At 40.5% G+C, this 20,661-nt stretch overlaps 1 protein-coding gene across 3 annotated transcripts in view; it reads left to right on the plus strand.

The window, feature by feature from the left end:
- The window catches only part of timm50 (translocase of inner mitochondrial membrane 50 homolog (S. cerevisiae)), a 51,620-nt gene that overhangs the window by 9,621 nt on the left and 21,338 nt on the right, over positions 1-20,661 (plus strand). For all 3 annotated transcript variants that reach the window (XM_042413570.1, XM_042413569.1, XM_042413568.1), the window contains exon 4: positions 7,450-7,471. In XM_042413570.1, coding sequence (XP_042269504.1) covers positions 7,450-7,471 — 22 coding nt within the window. The remainder of the gene's footprint in view (positions 1-7,449; positions 7,472-20,661) is intronic.

Here is a 20,661-nt window from a genome sequence, read left to right on the forward strand (position 1 = left end):
TGTGGGAAAGATGGAGACCGTCTTTTGTCTCCGCCACGCCGTTCACTTCCTTACAGCTTCCTTCAAAGGGCACACTTATCTCACCCGGACATCCTGTCAGGGGAGCGTCCAGCTCTCCCAATTGGACGACACACTTGGCGTGTCAGTGCGACGTCCGTCTTGTGCCGCTCGTCAGAGCCTTCAAAAGAGGCCCGCACACTTATCTCACCTGCTCGTCCTCAAACTCCGTCTTCACAAGAGAACATTTGCTAAAAAACGGGACTGCGGCGTGTGGCGGCGCCGTCTGTACTTTACTTCAAAGAAACACTCTCGGTGTCAGCAGTGTGTGTGTGTGTGTGTGTGTGTGTGTGTGTGTGTGTGTGTGTGTGGTCTCGGGCATCCTGTCCAGCTTCTGCTTTGGTAATAAAGTACCAAGTGCTGCAACTGTAGATTATTTTCTTGATGAATCAATTATTATTTGTGCAGTTTGTGAAATATCAGCAAATGTGAAAACTGTCAGTCACAAGTTCCCAGAGTCCATAGTGATGTTTCAAAATGTCAAAAGTCAAAGATAATCATTTTATTATCATAGAAGAAAACCAGAAAATATCTACATTTGAGAAGCTGCAACTGCTGAATATTTGCTTAAGAAATGGCTGAAACAATCATTCAGTTTAGAGCTGCAATGATCAATTAATTGGTTGTTCAAGAGAAAATGAACCCCAACTATTTTTGATAATTGATTCATTGTTTTTAGTAATAAAAGAAAAGCTCAAAGAATATAATGTTATATAAAGGAATATTTTCTGGTTTCTTTAGTTAGACATTTGCGATGTCATCTTGTGCTTTAGGAAACAGTGAGCGACATTTTTTGAAAATATTCATTAGTTGCAGCCCTCATTAGTTTATCACGATAAAAAATTTTGTACTACTTATTTAGCGTTGATTTTTCACACCAAAGAGACTTTTAGCATCAGCTCTCTGTTGTTCAGAGCAGCTCACATTCAACTATTATTCATACGATTAGTTTAAAATTATTCAAAAACAAAAAAACTTACTGATACCTGCTGGTAGGACGAAACAAGACGTTTGAGGACAGTAAAAGTACATAAGTATTATGAGCTTGATGTAGTTAAAGTATTGCAGTAAAAGTACATAAGTATTATGAGCTTGATGTAGTTAAAGTATTGCAGTAAAAGTACATAAGTATTATGAGCTTGATGTAGTTAAAGTATTGCAGTAAAAGTAGTGGTTTGGTCCCTCTGACTGATATATTATTATATATGACATCATTAGATTATTAATAGTGAAGCATCAGTGTTAGAGCAGCATGTTACTGTTGTAGCTGCTGGAGGTGGAGCTAGTTTACACTACTTTATATACAGTTAGCTAGTTTAGTCCAGTGGTTCCCAACCTAGGGGTCGGGCCCCTCCAAAGGGTCAGCAGATAAATCTGAGGGGTGGTGAGATGATTAATGGGAGAGGAAAGAAGAAAAAACAAAGTTCTGATACACAAATCTGTTTTCAGTTTTTGGACTTTTTCTCTAATCTTTGATTTTTGCTGAAATATTGGATCATTTGAACATTTATTGAAATGAAAGCATGTGAGAAGTTTAGAGGGAAAAATCACTATTTGGTGGAGCTGTTAACAACTCATAGACATGTGAAATGTGACCCCGACTACACACTGCTTTTTGTAAGACGTCAAAAGCCCAAAAGGTTGGAAACCACTGGTTTCATCTTTAACAATGTGTTGTATTTTAAAAGCTTGTTATATTATCCATTGTGTCAAATCTTCATCTGAAAAGTAACTAAAGCTGTCAAATAAATGTAGTGGAGTAGAAAGTACAATATTTCCCTCTGAAATGTAGAAAGTAGCATCACATGGAAAAACTCAAATAAAGTACAAGTACCTCTAAATTGTACTTAAGTACAGTACTTGTATAAATGTACTGAGTTACTTTCCACCACTGGTTCACTTCAAGTGTTTTTATTGTTTTCCTCTGAAGTGATCTGAGGATGCGGGAACCAGGACTCGTCCTCTCCTCCGTGCTGTATTGTTAAGATCTTCCCTTCCCGTTCTCACACATTATAAACCTCTCTGGCTGTATCCTGTCTAGCCAACAGGCAGACTGAACCACTTCAAAGACCAGGCACACTTCTCCCACCTCCCCACTCCTCCTCCTCCTCCACCGCCCCCCCCCCCCCCCCCCACCACCTCTCGGACGGCACATGTCCCAGCTGTCAGAGGTGAAATTCTTCAAAGGACACACTTCTCATCAGCTTTACGTCTTATTGCGTTCAGACTTCTTTGAGGAGGCCGTGAGGTTTAAAGGACGGGAAGTTAGGACCCAACGACAGGACACACTTCTCTCACCTTTTATTCAAATCTATCAACTATATTGACGATTGAGTGCTTCCTTCCTAAAATCACTTCCTACATATGTTACACATTTAGAAGTATAATATAATATGTCCACATGTTGAAGTGTCCTTGAGCAAGATGCTAAACACCAAATTGCTCCAGATGTGTTTGTGAGTAAGAAAGTCCACCACATCAGCGCCGCAACTAACAGTTATCCTCATAATCGATTAATCTATTAATAAACACATACACAATATCCTCCAGCACAAGAACACATCTGCTAATGTCTTATTCTCTCCAACATACAGTCAAAAAAAACCCAAAATATTCAATTAACTATATTTTAAGACGAAGAAAAGCAGAACATTCTCATATTTAAGAACCTGGAACCATCAAATATTTTGTCATTTTTGCTTAAAAAAACAATTATTTGATTATCAAAATAGTGCTTATTAATTTTTTGATTGATTAATCCATTAATCGTTGCAGCTCTAAATGACAATAAAACTTCAGGAAAGTCTATTTAGAAACTGGTAAGAGTGTCTGGTGTTGGCTAATCCAGCAAATTAAATACCTAACAAATCAACATCACATCACATTGATGCAAAAATAATATAGTATTGCTGTAAATCTGTCCTGCTCATTGATCTGGAAGAATTATCAGACAGTTCAACACGTCTGTAGCGCCTCCCAGAGCGGAGAAGGTGGCGGCGATTTCCCTGCTCGTCTCCTGACTCTGGAGGTGTACAGGTCCTGCAGACCAGACTCTCCGTCGTGGTCTGTTCCTGTTCTGTCGGGTGGCCGATCCAAACCAGACGGTGATGGTTGGTTGTAGAACTGGATCAGCAGCTCCTGAGGCAGCAGATTGTATTTCCTTCCTTGTGCTGGTGCAGGAAGTTGATCCTCTGCTGGGCCTTTTTTTGATGACTGTGTTGGATGTTGGACTCACCATCATCAGATCCCAGAAACCTGAAGGATTCTGACATGGTGCTGTTGCGTGTGGTGATGGGGGGGGGGGGGGCGCTCCTCCTCCTCCTCCTCCTCCTCCTCCTCCTCCTGAAGTTCATCTCTACAGTGTTTGGCGTGTTCAGCTGTAGGTTGTCGTGAGCCAGCTGTTCAACCTCTGGCGGCCGTCCCAGTGAGCTGAAGTCCTTCATCAGGATCCTTGCGTTCCTGTCTGGGGAGTCGACCTTGTAGGAATGTTGAGACTAACATGTTAATATGGTAACAGAAATGTTTAGCTTCTCCGTCTTTGGATACTTTTTATTGAAGCCATCCTGTGATTTTGGCTTTTTCTGTTATTGTGAAGCAATTTGAATATTTGTGAAAAATGTCCATCACACTTTCCTAGAGGCCGGTGTGATGTCATCAGATGTCTTGTTTAGTCCCATTAACAATCCCAAAACCCAAAGATATTCAATTTACTATTATATAAGATGAGAAAAAACATAAAATTATGACACATTCTCCCTAAACTTAGTATTTCTAGGGAGAAGTTGAGGCTTTTTGAATGGAAGTCAGTGTGAGTCGGCGTCTAGCTCTAATATGAAGAGCAAGTGATGAGCTTTTTTGAAAAGCAAAAATAGTGAAATTAATGTTGCAGCATCTACAATGACAGGATTTTCTGCTTCTCTTTGTCATGTTTAATATGAAACTGAATATCTTCAGACAAAACAAGACATTTAAAGACGTCACCTTGTGCATTTTTCACTTCTTCTGACGTTTCATAGATCAAAAGATTAATTGATTAATGGCTGTTTTAAACACGTGTGGCTCAGTGTTTGCTGAACTTATAGTATCTCAGCCTCCTGTCGCAGAGCTTTTTTCTGTCCTTAACGTGGACACGATTTGCGTCAGAACCGGACATTTGTACTTCCTTCTTTTCTCTTGTGACAGAGAGGCGTGACGGAGCGCGTCGTCGGCCACCGAGCTGCTGCTGGTATTGAACAGGTGGACACATGTGGCATCTTCACATGATTATTAAACCCAAGACTGCAGAGATGACATGTCGTTGTTTAGGTCTCTACTACGGACACTCCTGAATTTGTTTTAGGAGTTGTTCGGATGTCTGGAAGCTCTGCTGTGTTTTTACTCTTTGGGAACATTTTTGTGAATGAAACTCGCCCACAAACAGAGCAGAACATGGAGCCTTATATGGACATTTTATGCTACTAATCACATCTCATGAAAGCTCCTCGTAAACAGGAAGCGATTAACGACAAATTCAGGCAGTTAAAGAGAGTTTGATGAATCTGACTTGGAACACAGTAAAGTTTTTTAGTATAAAAATATGAAAATATCTTTGCATGAGGCCCATTGTGTTTTTCTAACACATCTGTACACACTTTGCACCTCTGACTTTGAACTTTATCAGTTAAAGGCATAAAAGAAACGAGAACCAAACTGAAAACAAACCGCAGAAAGCGTCTGTTTATGTTCCCTGAAGAAACGAGATGGCTGAAGGTGAAAATGTTGATTCAAATACAGGAAATACTAAAAACTTAACACATAGTCAGACTGATACTAAGATATGTACGTTTTCCAGTGTAGAAATAAACTCGTCAGTGCCCTCTGGTGCACAGATTATTTAGGTAGTGCTTTTATTTTACAGGTCCTTTTAATTTGATACTCATTTCCTGGAGTAATTTATGAGTATTTAACAGTTAATATTTCTGACATTTTACAGGGAAGGTGGTGCAATTTGCTACAAATTATATGAAAAAACAGAATAAAAAGTGTGAAGTTGGTTTAGTTTGTAAATGCTGATTTGTTAAATTTGGGTTCATACATTAGTTGGTTATTATTATTTGCAAAAATTATTATTAGACTCTTAACTCTTTAACTGAGAGAAAATACTCAGTTTTCAGTGTGTAGATTTGTGTTTCAAACACTATATTAGCGTTTTACGTTGTCTCTTAAGACTGTCCTCAGTTTTTTCTTATAGTTTGTACCAACTGTTTTAAGAATTAACCTGCAATTTAATTAATTAAATTACCTGCAAGTTAGCAGGTATTAAACTGATTTTAGTATAAAATTAAGGGACCTGTAAAATAAAGCATTACCGTTATTTAATGAAGAAACTGTGTCTAAATAACCTCAAACATGTTTTTGACATTTCACATTTTCACTTCACTTTAACAGCTACACAACCAGAGTCAGACAATAATGAATAATAATCAGTTTTCCTGCACAGTGAAGAGCTTCATGAAGCTCAATGCAAGATACAGAAATAAGAGATTATACCTTTTATTACAACGGGTAAAAAAAAAAGTTGCTCTTAAACCTGTTTTTTATGGGTTTTTTACACCTGCAGCATCTTCCAGAGGGAAACATAAACACTGGAGATAACAAGCTAACGCTTAATGCTTCATATTAGCTTTCTTCTCCTCTGCATGCATCACATTATCGATACACTGGTCATGATTAAATAGGTTTTATTGGCCTGAAACTAATCAATCATCACCTTTCGATTAATTGATGAATAATTTTGTCTACAAAATGACAGAAAATAGTGAAAAATCACTGAGCAGTCCAAAGATATTCAGTTTGTTGTCACGTATGACAAAGAAAAGCATTAAATCGTCACATTTCAGGAGCTGAAACCAGAATATTTATGTTTGTTTTTTTTCTTTTAAAATGATGAAAGTGATTATTGGAGCTCTGTATGTTAATTAATGACAGAATGTTTTACTTTCTCGTCATTTACAGCAAATATTTATAGTGTTTGTAGTTTTTATATTTCAGACAGTTATACTTTACAGTTTTAAGAGCATGTTTTCCTACTTCAGTGACAGATATCGACATGTATCACCGGTTTTGTGACGCTATATAATATGACACGAGTATTAAATTGTGAGTGCAGGTTTCTGTGTTCGGTGGTGTGTGTGTGGGAACCCGTCTCCCCTCCTGCTCTCCCAGGCTGCACCTTGACTCGCATGACACGACAACCAGCAGCCGAGCCGACATGAATTCACCGCCTTATGTTAATGATTTATTTTCTTCACCGCTCTGGCAAGTTTCATGAGACGAGGTTCTGTCCTCCTCCGTCTTTCCTCCTCAAATTTATTGATGCGTTAAATTGAAATGAGTTTCATCTGTCGTAGCTCGCCGTTAAATGTCTTAAGAGTCTGACGTCGTAGAAGAAGCTCTCTAGAAGTAATGACGTTTTATAATGAAGTCTAACTAGAGTCACACGTGCAGTTTGCTTCATGGCCACCAGGTGGAGTCATACACCACCTTACCAACCCTGCTCTTTCTCCTCCTTCCTCCTTTTTCCTCCCAACAAACTTCTCCTTCCTGTTCTTCTTCTTCTTCTTCTTCTTCGCCTTAACTTCCCTTTTCCATCCTTCCACTTTCTCTTCTCCGTCTTCCCTTTCTGATGCTTTTCTTCCTCCTCGTTCTGCTTCTCCCTCATCTCCTCTTGCTCCGCTCTCTCTTTATTCTTTATCACTTTCTCATCATCATCACTCTTCTCTTCTTCCCTCTCTTTTTTCTTGTTAGGTCCGCAACTAACGATTATTTTCATCGCTGATTTTCTCGATTAGTCGATTAGTTGTTCGGTTGATAAAATGGTTAAAATAAATGTCAGCCATTGTTTCCTGAAGCCCAAGATAACATAACAGGAATCAGAGAATTTGCACATTTTACACACTCTTAAAGAAAATGATTAATTGATTATCAAAGTAGTTGGTGGTTGATTTAATAGCCGATCTTCTTTTTTGTTTATTTGTAATTTTCGTCATTTTTTTCTTTGTTGTCATGCTGCCAAAAGTATAACTGTCTAGATTTATGGGATGAAATCCATCGTCACCTTTGGCGTCGGCCTCTAACACTCGTTCAGGCGGCCACATGTGGGCCTGCGGCCTCTGATTGATCCTCCGTCCGGGAGGGAAACACACACACGTCTGTTTAACCGTCAACAGCAGAACTATTGATCTGCAACACAAACATAAACTCTTGAGTCGCCACATCAGAGGCACTGATCACACGTTTACTGTCAACATGATGCACTGATTGATTGATTGATTGATTGATTATCAGCTGGCTGTGTGTGTGTGTGTGCACAGATTTTTAATAATGTTTCTTTTCTTTCTGTCTCTCTCACAGATTCCAGACGAGTTCGACAGAGGTGAGCGTGCAGAAGTTTATTCATTCATAACTTCAAACGTCAGTCAGTCACATTCAGATCTGACTTATCATACACAGTATCTGGAAAGAAGAGATCGAGGAGGCTTTAAAAAAATAAAAGCATGAATAGTTTTTATTATGAGTAAACAGCAGAAACCTGAATGAAATCAATATCTGCTGTGAGCAGCTTTGTCTTTAAACCAGCAGCAGCAGTTCTCCTCAGTGTTTACACCTGGTACTAACATCCGTCTCCACTTGCGTCCTGAGTGACCACTTGTGATCGGATCTCACTTAAACACGGACATCATTTCCGTTTAAGCTGTGTTCAACTTGTTTCATAACAGGATAAATATTCAGGATATAAATAAATATTCCGCAGAGAGATGCAGCGATCTCCCTGCAGCTGCATGTCTCCATTCAGAGACACTGTGCGCATTTAAGCACAAGACACAGCAGCATAACTTCATTGATTATTTAAATCTCCGACACGCCGTCAGGATCTAATGTTAATAAATGTTCTGTGTTCTTCTACACATCCAGTAGATCAGCTGTTACACACAGACAGTCCAGGTTCATAATGTTTGGAGTAAAGCAGCATCGTCCTGATGATAAATCCTGAACTCATTATGTTTAGCAGTAAAACTAATAACTGTATTTATCAAGTTGACAGGACAGAGGAAACTATCCAGCAACGTTTAGCCTCTGAAATATGTTTTTAGACAGACAAGTGAAAAATTAATGTTTTAATTTCTATTCTAACTGTTGATTTGAAGCGGGAAACCGGTCAGGAGAACAAGAAAAACGAGAGTTTGATTACGTTTTAAATTCACATGAAAAATAAAATAATTTGTTAATCCAAGTTGAACAGTTTTGGACGGAGGATCCTGTGTCTAGTCTGCTGGAAAATAGAGGACGCCAGCTGAGTAGGCGTTCTTCAATGTGGTCCAGGATGCATTACTACTAAAAGAATGTGGTCTGAGTAATCAGATCTCAATCCGTCCTCTATGTGTCTTGAGTGCGTTTACACCTGTATGCAGAGCTGCTGTCCACTAGTGTTCGGATGTTAATACCGGGTGTAAACAGCGTCAGTGTTCCTGGTAGTCGTCGGCAGGTCGCTTGTCGCCACAGTTCTTCTTCTTCTTCTGTGTCTTCATGTGTTGATCCCAGACTGACTCCATGATGTTGAGATCAGAGACCATCTGTTGCAGGACTCCTCGTTCTTCTAGTTCACGAAGATAGATCTCAATGACTCCAGCTGGACGTTCTGGCTCGTTGTCCTGCTGCAGATAATGGAGATTAATCTAAACATCTTAAGTGCCTAAAACATCTGCACAATACTGTTTACATATATATATATATATATATATATATATATATATATATATATATATATATATATTACAATCCAATCACAAAACACAGAGAAAGTTACTGAAACTGAAGGTTCAGTTGTGTTTGTTTTCTTCTCAGTACCTCAGAATTTCAGTGTAGACCACATCCATGATGTGCATCCACATAATGATTCAGACTGTTCCTGTAAAAAGCAGTTTGATGATCTGAGTTTGTTTAGTTTGGCTGAAATTTCATGATTTATGTGGTCTGAGTGAGTTTAAACACAGACTGAGTTTTTATTTCATTTCTTCGTGTGGGTGGGGGTGTGAAAGTGATTTTATTATACACACAGTATATCTGGATGTTTAATTTATATTAGAGTGCTTTTAGGTTGATCTTATAATTCTTATTTGCAGTTTTATGTCTGATTTTGTGACCTAATCAGCGTTCATCTGGTCCGTGTTTATATTGCTGCCCGTCATGGTCAGGAGACTCTCGGGGAAAAAAGAGAGAGACGTGGTCTCAGTGAGGCTTTACTGGTTCAATAAAAGATGCATAAAATAGATCCATCAAGAGTAAAGTCTTTTCTGACTTGGTGCTTTAATAGTTAAATGAGGTTCGAGCTGCAACGATTAGTTGATGGATAGATAAATAATCTGCATCTATTTTTTTTTTGATTTAACCATTTTTCAAATGAAAATAGTGAAAAAATGCATCTGAAATGTCAGGATTTGCTGCTTGTCTTTGTTATATTTAATATTAAACTGAATATCTTTGGATTTTTTTTGGATAAAACGATATTTAGAGGCGTCTACTTGGACTGTTTTCTCTCACATCATTATAAACTGAATATATTTGTTGAGTTTGTACTGTTGGTCGGACAAAACAAGTTCAGGGAAAAATAATAGAGAGATTAACTGATAACTGGACTGTTTCAGCATTTTAAATTGAATCCTTTTTGGATTTTTTTTTGTGACTTTTGAAGAAACCACATCGGGTTATGAGGAGCTGACGTCCCCCAGAGTGTGTAAATGTGAAAAGGTCAGCTTGGCGTTGTTGTCGTGGTGTTTAATTTGAAGAGGAAGAAACTCAATATCAACAGCGGCGGATGACTTCATGCGAGTGTTGTTGTATTTATCATCTCCTCTGACTGCTTGTTTAGAGTTAATCGTAGTTATATCTACCACCTTTCTCTGCTCAAACTGTTGGAATCCGCTGCAATAAACTAAATATAACCGTTTATTCTTTGCTGGTTTTCCACAGCCGACTCGCTCGTCTCTCCTCTGCACATGCCCAGTAGGAGGAGAATGACTCGTTTAGGTGTCTTAATGCGGACGGAGGTCTCAGTCTGCAGCAGATATCAGACTGAAAGATGCTTTTATTTCAGTGCAGATGCGTTTTTATTGAAGTACTGGTGTGTGTGTGTGTGATGAGTTGTCCTCCTCCTTCTTCTTCTACTGAACATGTGTGTTTTTTATTGACACTCTGGAAGCGATGCGAGCGTGTCGGTGTCGGGGTTTGTTTGAATGATGGATCACTCTACAGAGCCTCAGTGGCACTGCCAACTGCTCTCACTGTGTGTGTGTGTGTGTGTGTGTGTGTGTGTGTGTGTGTGTGTGTACACCAACCATCCATATGCCCCTGTCCCATCATTCATCCCCCCCAAACTGCTTGTCTGCACTTGCATTTACATTTTTGGTCATTTATGCAGACAGAGAGAGTGAGAGAGAGATTTGGCGCCAGACTTTAAGCTTGAAGTCCCCCCCATCAACCTACAGAAGAGGTCAAAGGTCACAGCAGCCTCGAAATGTAATAACAAAATAATAAAATGATTAGAAAAATCTGTTTTTAAAAATACTGGAAATGATGGCAAAAGTCCCAGGAAAAAAAACTTCCCAACAATCCAGATAAGCAAAAAGCAAAAAAAAATATTAATCGACAGACTTGTGTTCCCATGACAAAGAGAAAACGAAATCTATTTTATCAAACAACGGTGGATAAATCTTCATTTCCTGTTGTTGACAAAAAGACCAGTTTTCAGTTATTTTAGTGTAAAATCATCTGGATGAATTCTGACAAGTTGAAATATGTCAGTAAAACTACACTTAACAAACATGTTTGTGGTTTTCTTTTCCTGAGATGAGAATTGAGATAATCAAAAGTTCTGGTTGAATAAATGTTGACCTAAAATAAGAAGCATTAAAAACAAAACATTTTCACAGATTTAATTCCGTGTCTCTGGGTTTATTGTTCAGTCACCTCTTATGTGCCAAATATATGTCATTTTTTCAAAATGCTTCTTATCGTTTCCTGTAAATCTTGAACTCAGAGACATAAACAAAAACGTATCCAATCAGATGTGACTAGTTAACCACATGTGTACAACAGAAAATCATGAGTCAGTGAGATAATACTTTTAAGTTGACTGAATATGACTAAAACTCTCAAAGGGCTGTCCTCACCAATAACAATAACAATGTGAGCATCTGCACTTATGATAATGTTCTGTAAACGGTGGCGGAAATTGGATATTGATGACTTGTTTTACTACTTTGAGATCCATCTGCCGCCATCAGACTTCCTCTCTAAATGAGTTCTGATCGCCTGCTGATACTAATAATCACTTCATCAATAAGTCTCTCTCCCAGAGGTGCAGTCTGTGTCTCCTGCCCTCCTCCTCCTCCTCCTCCTCCTCCTCTTCCTCGGTCCATCCCTCCATCCGTCATAAAACGCTCCCTGAGGTCCACTTTGTCCTCATCTGACTACAATCCTCCGTCTCTTCATCCTTCTGTGTCTGTAGTTTTATTACTGTCTCTTCGTGTCTTTGTGTCTTTTCATCTTCTGCTCTGATCTGTCTGATCTGTCTCCGTCTCTGTCCTGGTTTCTGGATCTCTGAGGTCCACAAATCCTGAACATAATGTGTTCTTTAAAGCCAGCAGCAAGCTGACGTCCTCTCATGTTTTTAGGAGGATGTTCAACTGAAAGTGATGAAAAAGTGAATGAAGTCTAGTCTGAACAGACAGGAGAGGACGGATGGATGGATGGATGAGTGTGTGGATGGATGGATGGATTGATGGAGGGATGGATGGATGTGTGGATAGATAGATGGATGGACGGGTGGGTGGATGCACGGGTGGATAGATGGGTGTATGGATGGATGGATGGATGGATGGGTGTGTGTGTGTGTGTGTGTGTGTGTGTGTGTGTGTGTGTGTGTGGATGGATGGATGGATGGATGGGTGGATGGATGGATGGACAGGTGGATAGATGGGTGGGTGGATAGATGGGTGGATAGATGGATGTGTGGATAGAAAGATGGACGGACGGGTGAGTGGATGGATGGATGGACGGGTGGATGGATGGACGGGTGGATAGATGGGTGTATGGATGGATGGATGGATGGATGGATGGATGGGTGTGTGTGTGTGTGTGTGTGTGTGTGTGGATGGATGGGTGGATGGATGAATGGACAGGTGGATGGATGGACGGGTGGATAGATGGGTGTATGGATGGATGGATGGGTGGATGGATGGATGGACAGGTGGATAGATGGGTGGATAGATGGATGTGTGGATAGAAAGATGGACGGACGGGTGAGTGGATAGATGGGTGGATGGACGGATGGAGGGATGGATAGATGGGTGGATAGATGGATGTGTGGATAGATAGATGGGTGGATGGATGGAGGGATGGATGGATGGACAGATGGATGGACGGGTGGATAGATTGATGGATGGATGGGTAGGTGGGTAGGTGGATGGACGGATTGATGGACGGATGGATGGATGGGTGGATGGACGGACAGGTGGGTGGATGGATTTCTGAACAGAAGGAGAGATGTGGGTGCAGGCAGCGCTGGGCCTCCGGGACACTCTGGTATTGACGAGTAGATTATTGGTATCAGCAGGCGATTAGAATTCATTTAAGAGGAGAATTCTGTCGCGACTGATCGACCAGAAGTAAACCTCACAGCTGTCCATCAAACACACACACACACACACACACACACACACACACACACACACACACACTGTATGGATATTTTAGGCAAAGTAACATGGCTTACTGCTTTCCTGGTCTGGTCTAGATCTCCATCTTCCAGGACTTCCTGATCATTATCAAACACACTTTATGTTTTCATTTGTGAAAGAAATTTAAGTCTCTAACACTGAATATGAGACGTCCTCTAACAAAACTACATCAAGTGAGCGACTCAGCTGATTATAGATAATAAAGTCACTACGGTTCAGGGTTCCTGATCTTTTCAAAAATTATTTTCATCAACTATTTTAACAGTAATTGTTTGGACCATGTATAGTGGTGTAACAGACACTAGTTGATCTGTGATCTGGACGGATCGCCCCTCACAGTTCGACATGCATGTGAACTGAGGATTAATTGCAAAATTTAATGTCTCATTCGAGACAAATCAAACTGCTGTAGCTACAAGTCACAGACAGACAGCGTCACTAACAGGGATTTTTGAAGAGTAACGATCAAACCAGCATCTAACGGGTCCGTAGTGACGTCTGCAGGTATGTTTACATGCTGTTTAGCTACGTAGCTGCTAACTGTTAGCGGTGAATGTTTGTTTGGTGGCTCCTTCAACAAGCTGCAGGACAAGACGTGTGTTCATGTTTGTAAGTTAGTTTTGATGATGTGGAAACAGGCTGTTGTTTCATTCACTACCTCGTTTAAAGGAGGAAGGTATCAGGCCTCATATTGCACTTAAATTTAACAACTGAGTATTGAATATTTTATATATTTTAAGGTTTTATTTAAACATCGGACATCTTGAAAGTTGTTTTCATTTAAGGCCACAGGCAGAAGTTCTTTGCTTTTAAGTGTTTCACAGAATAAATGGAAAGCAGAGTTATATTTGTCTTCCTTTTCTTTTGTTTCGCTCGATCTGAAAAATGATCCGATCCGTGACTGTAAACTGTGATACGATCTGAGCCGTGAGTTTTGTGATCCGTTGCGTCCCGGGTCACGGAGCGTATCGAACCAAGGCCAGATGTAGACTGAACACCCTTAGTTTTCAACAAAAGCTATTCGGTTTGTTGTTTAGTCTGTTTGATTTTAGCTTGTCTGAACCAGCGGCGGGCGGATAAAGACCTCACATGGTCATCACATCACCATGAGATTATTACATCATCACCTATTGATTTTACTGAAAGGTGATAAATGTTATTGAGTCACTGGCTGCTGATTTATACATAGCTCAGATCTAAATGTCCCCGGAGCATTACCCATCAGCCCTCTTCAGAATAATGAGGGTCAATCATGACCTCAAGGACCTTTTTTAGGGACCTTAGGGACCAAATCATCCCTGATGAGTTTAGGGTCCAGGGGGAAAAAGGTCGTGATCCCTCAAGGAGCATGGATGGATAATCTCTGATCTGTCCTCCAGTATCTCCACCCTCCTTTTCCTCTCTCATCCTGCCTTCCTCCAGTATTTCTGCCCCTCCTCCTCCTCCTCCTCCTCTGGGTGCAGCAGAAGGTGAGCAGAGGGATGGAGGATGCATTAATGGGTCTTGTGGGACATGTTTGGCTATAGACTGTGTTTGCGTGCCATGCGGGGTGTAATGGTTCGTGTGTGCGTCCCGTGCAGGATGTTCGCTTCGGTACGTGACTTTCCTGGCTTCGGTTTGCTTCCCTGACTCAAACAATCACTGTCAAAATCAAAATAGTTATATAATCCATTTATTCTTCTAACGCTTTGATGTTTTGGCAGTGCAGCACTTAGCCGTAGCATGCAGGTAGCATGCGCATGGATGCATGCTTGCAGACTTAGCCAAGTTACCCCGCATTATTAAAATATGCACCGTTATCTGCGTATTTAAGCGATAGCTCGTCTCCTCTTCTCCCTCCCCTCTCTGTGACGGTCGACTGCAAACACATTTGATGTCCATCGTGGTCGGGCGCACGTTTTATGATCCGGTTCTGAGCCATAAACCATCATAAGACATCTGTCAGCAGGAAACAGAAGATTTGTTTTCATTTTCCCCTGCAGCAACTAAACTGGTTCTCTAATAGTTGTGTAGTTTTGTGTAGCAAGTGGCTGCGTTCATGTGCATGATGCAGAGGAGCATCGGAAACCGTAGCAACCAGAAAATGTGACACACAAAGTAGTCCCCTCGGATTTCATGACGTCTCTGATGACACTTGAGCCTTACAGTCAAACTGTTGGGGTTACGGGACTCTCTTCCACATGACATTGTTAATAAATTCACACACACACACCTGAACTAGCAGATCAAGTACCTGAATCGGATCTGAGATATGAGACGCAACGGCAGTTTGTGGGCGTGTGCGAACAGTCTGACGTCATCACAAAGAGGAAGTAGAGGTAACTTTGCAAATGAAGTGTTTAGAGCAGATTGAAGCCCTGGGTTTTGACTTGCAGGCGGCTTTTTTTTTTCCCTGCGTGCAGCTCAAGTTTAGCAACTTTTTAACATCATGAAGAGGATATAAATAACAGAATATCACAAAAAGCATAATATGTCATTAATATGTGATTTCAAACACGTCACGGAGCCATACAGAGGACATGAAACCTGTTCAGCACTGCTGCTGCTCTAATATGAACACACACGCTTTTCGTCCTGTTTATCCCCTGAGGCCTGTCACACACACACACACACACACACACACACACACACACACACGCACACACACAGGTCCGAGCATTAAAGAGGCTGGGCCACGCTGCCGTTTGTCACCCAGAGAGAAAACAAACGATTGACGGAGGAGGAGGAGGTGTTGTGCAGCAGATGCCGGGCCTGACCACAGCTTTTGTTTGGGGACGGAGGAGGCCCCCGCCGCCATCCATCTATCTCGCCACACCTCCCTCTTCATCCCTCCTTCCTCTGATTTCATCCCTCATGTTTTTCCCTGATTTCCCTCTTTTTTTTTTTTCTTACCTCATCCTTCTCTCCTCCTCTTATCCGTCATTTTATCCCACATTCCTTACTTTTATCCCTTTTCTTTTATCTTCTTGTACCCCTCCCTCTCTCCTTATTTGCTTCCCTCTTTCCGACCGTTTATCCCACCACTTCTTTCATCTTTTCTCTCCATTATTTTGGTCCACCCCTCCCTCCTTCATTCTTTCTTTCTTCCTCCTGAACTTGTTTTCTTCTCCTGCTCCTTCTGTTTATCTCCACTCTGTCCTATGTGTATCTCTGCTTTAAAAAGCAAATATTTCCCAACAACAGGTCACACATGAGAGAAAATACAAATGTGAGTAGATTGTTTATCCTCCGTCAATATAAAACACATTGCAGGAGTTGTTTAGAGATAAAATGTAGCTTTAGCCACACAACTAGCAGACTGAAATATAAATATAACTATTGGAATATAAAATATAACTGTTAGCATTAGATCTTGAGATTCATGGTCCTCAGAGGATCACTGAACTTTTAATCTAGTGCCATCATCAGGTCAGTTTTATCAATTTGTTCAATACTTTATTTTAAAACCAAATTAATGACATTTTTGTTAGCTTTAGCTACACTTTTAGTGCTATCAAGCTAATGTTAGCATGCTAAGACGCTAATCAAGAAGATAAACATCAGTGTTTCCCCTATATTCATTCAGTTAGCAACAATGCGTTAGCTTAACTTGGTCAGGCTCACTTAAGGTGGACTGACTTTAAAGGTGGACCAGAAATTCTCATTTTTAGTGTCAATCTCAGCCGCTCTTTAACAGAGAACGGAGAAATGTCCGGCTGATGAGTCTCTGTCTCGAGCTCTAAAGCAGTCAACCTCAGGGGAACACTGAACATGGTAAACGTTAAACCTGCTAAACGTCGCCAATAAACCTCCATAAATCCAAAGAAAACAGAGGCTGCAGAACTTGCAGAAGTTTTCCTAAATATCAAAGTAAACCAGTGATAGTTGGTGGTAAACCACTGCAAACAGAAGCTGCTAATAGCTAATTCAGCAGACCGGGGGTGGGGGTGATCTGGGCCCCCACCCCACCCAAGGCCGGACCGAGAAAAACACAAACAGCCCTGATCTGACAGCTCGACGGAGCGAGGCCTCTCGCACAAAGAGCCGACATTGACTATGAAAGAAAGACCGTTAGAGAGGGAGAGTAGATGAAAGGAGAAAAACAAGAGAGGAGAAGAAAGAGAAGGAGGAGGAGGAGGAGGAGGAGGTGGTGGAGGCTTCTCCTCCTCCTCCTCCTCACACACACACCAGAATGTCACCAGAAGGAAACACTCCAGGCAGCAACACATGACAAACAGGAATCTCAGTTATTTTACATCCAAACAAACACTTGAGGTGATGCAATTTGTTCCAAAAAACAAAGTTAAACTTCTGCAAACAGCTCCAGAATTGTCAAAACATCACTGTGTGAGACTGCAAACAAACAAAACTTTGTACTTAACTTTGTTCAAGACCTTTTCGAGACTCTCTTGGAGATAATTAGGGCATTTCCAAACTTCCTGTAATAGTTTATGTGCTGTTCTGCTGCAGCCAAGATTCAGTCATTGAGATACAGTTTGACAAACAACCTCGGTTTTATCTCCAATGACACCCTCGCTCGTCAGGCCAAGACCTGGCAGTTGCCGACATATTTGCGTCGGCGAGTGTACGTGGGCGCCGGGCGTCAGGGGTGTCCCCACAGAAGACATCGCCGCTCACAGCTAATGCAGTCAAAGAAAACAAAATCCCGTTTGGTAGCATTTATTCACTGTCAAATAGCCTGGACCAGAGGTCACTAACTGGAGGACTCCGGTCCAAACCCAGAAGCTGTCCCATATGGACCCGGACCTACCGCCAAGACAGAAGGTTATGATTTAAAACCCGACAGGGTGCTTCTATTTTAACTGGCGCAGCTTTTGTAGTCTTTACAGTAGACGGTGAAGAGAGAAAAGACGAGTGAGACGGAGAAAGTCAAGATGTGAAACAGAAAAGGGGGAAATTCAAGCTTTTCCTCCCTTTTTATTATATTTTTCTGAAGTTAAGCACTTAATTGAACATTTTATTTATTTTCTCTTATTTTCAAATGCAGCCCTATTTTATTTAGTAGATGAGATTATTATTATTTTTATTACTTTAAACAAAAAGTTTTTGAATTGTACTGAATTAATTTGATTTGACAGTCAGGTATTGATTACATGCAGATGTTGATACAACTACTAGGCTACTTAAATATATATCACACTAAATAGTGAAAGACATCATGATCTTCTGGACCTTTGCTTCTCTAACTGGACCTCTTTAAATTTTAGTTGATCTACACACACTGCACTGCTACGTTCACAGATATACTGCTAACTTCATACTCCTCTCCATCACACATCACTTAAAGAAGCTACATGTTAGTTTATGTTTACATTTTACATTTTAGTTCTCATAGTAAGTTTGTTAAAATCAGTCGTCAATATGTTATCCAATCACTAGTTGTTTCTAACTGGGTAAGAGTTCAAGCATTTTTCCATCTTTAATCCCTCAGCTGATGTAAAGGTATAAAAATCATAAAGGTTGAAGTTAACTGAGCTGTTTCATCTGCGGTCAATGAGCCAAATTATTGTTTTCATCAACGTCAAGACGAAAGTTAAACATTAATGTGAGATAAAAGGTCAAAGAAGTATTCAACAAGAACGTTTCCACCATTAAGAAGTTTCTCCATTTTAACCCTTTCATGCATGAATGTGTTATGTGTTTTTATTCCCCTTTAGGCATGAAAAAAAATTTTTAACTTCATTGTTGTTGTTTTTTTAAACATGAGATGACACACTAGAGTCCACTGTGTTGGCTGATGTGCAACTATACCATTAAACCACATGCATATCTAAGAAAACGGCTTTTGAATAGCTGTCCACTGTAGTGACTGCTATGCATGAAAGGGTTAAATGTTTAAAACTCTGTTTAAAAAATGGTGAAAAGTGTCCGTCACATTTTTTATAGATTCCACGTTTGATGTCTTCAAGTTGTTTGTTTTGCCAGACAAACGATCCAAACCTCAAAGATGAAGAAAAACAGGAAAAATTCACGTTTAAGAAACTGAAACCGGTGAATTTTTGCTAAATAAATGACTTAAAAGATTAACTCAGATCATCCTAAAGCTGCAATGATTATTTTCATTGTCGATTATTTTCTCGATTAATTGTTTGGGCTGTAAAATGTCAGTAAACGATGAAAAATGTGGATCAGTGTTTCCTGAAGTCCAAGACGACGTCTTCAAATGTCTTGTTTTGTCCACAACTCAGAAATATTCAGCTTACTGTCATAAAGGACTAAAGAAACCAGAAAATATTCACATTTCAGAAACTATTTTTGCTGTAAAAATGACTCCAAATGATAAACTGATTATCAAAATAGTTGATCAATTTAATAGTTGGCAACTAACTGATTAATCGACTAATTGTTGCAGCTCTAGATCATTCTGCTGGTTGTCTGATTGATTAATCGACTGTTTTCAGCTCTAAGTAGCTCTAACAACAGTTAGAATGATGTTCAGTGTTTTAGGGATAATGATTATTTTCATTATCAATTAATCTGCTGATTGTTTTCTTGATTAATTGATTATGTAGTCTATAAAATGCTCAATCCCAAGGCCGTGTCTTCAGCCCAAAATTCAGTTTTTTTTTTGTCTACAGATGATATAAAACAGAGAAAAAACAGCAAATCATCATATTTTAGAGGCAGGAACCTGATTACAGCTTAAAAAATGATTGAAATGATTTATCGATTGCCAGAATCTTCTCTCAGTCAACTAATTTATTGATCAGCTGATGATTTCTGCTCTACAACACTTATAGAAGTTCAGATCCTGGACCTGAGATTCACTAGTGAAGGAGACTTCCTCCTCTCGTTAGAGGAAGCTGACAGGGTGACAAATAGTCCTCCTCCTCCTCCTCCTCCTCTCCATCCTTTCCCTGTAATCCTCTGTTCATCGCTTCCACTCCTCCACCTCCTCCCACCCCCCCCCCCCCCCCAAACACACCCACACCCACCCCACCTACCCCCACCTACCCCCACCTCCTCCTCCTCCTCCTCTCCTGCATCGTCCGCCCCCGTCAATTAACATGATAAAAGCCTTAATCTGCCACACACACATCACAGAGGGCATCCACACATACTGACTAGGATGACATCATACTGCATACCACACACACACACTTAATTTTTCATTATGGGGTGTGTTTGGTCGGGATCCCAGGGGAGAGGTTACTTCACAGCCACGCTTACACTCCCACGCTGCCTGCACTAGTGTGTGTGTGTGTGTGTGTGTGTGTGTGTGTGTGTGTGTGTGTGTGTGTGTGTTAAACAAAGTGTATGTTTTCACCTCATTTCACTTCACGTCACTCAAAAACAGCTTCTGCTTATTTATGAATCGAATCCTGGCGTGTTTGTACATGACGACGACGCATCAGACTGTGTGACGAGACGGAAAAAATTAGCAGTAAACATCCTCCAGACATGTTTTAGGACAGAAAAAGTTCAGTTACCTTGTTAAAATTCTTCATGAAGTGGAGTCACACAGCTGAGTTTTCTTACTCATATTTTTAATTTGAGGGGTTGCATTTTCATCACATCATCTTGTGTCTTTTCATTAACTTTATCTGCAGTCGATGCTCTAAAATTCATTTCATATTTCACGTTAGTTTGTTTTAAAATGTTGGACAGGACTGTTCACACTCTACATCATCTAGTGATCTCTGTACACACACACACATGCACACACGCGTGTGGAAGCGTATGCGCCCACTCAGCGCGTCATCACAGCAGGACTGTGGCAGATGGCTTCTGCTTCCTGCTTCAGCACGCTGCTATGAACTCTGGGGGATTGAGTCCCCTGGGACCAGAGTGTGCTAGCTTCAGCGTGTGTGTTTAGGCAGAGATGGAA

Source organism: Thunnus maccoyii, chromosome 6, assembly GCF_910596095.1.
Source record: "Thunnus maccoyii chromosome 6, fThuMac1.1, whole genome shotgun sequence".
NCBI classification, from domain to species: domain Eukaryota; kingdom Metazoa; phylum Chordata; class Actinopteri; order Scombriformes; family Scombridae; genus Thunnus; species Thunnus maccoyii.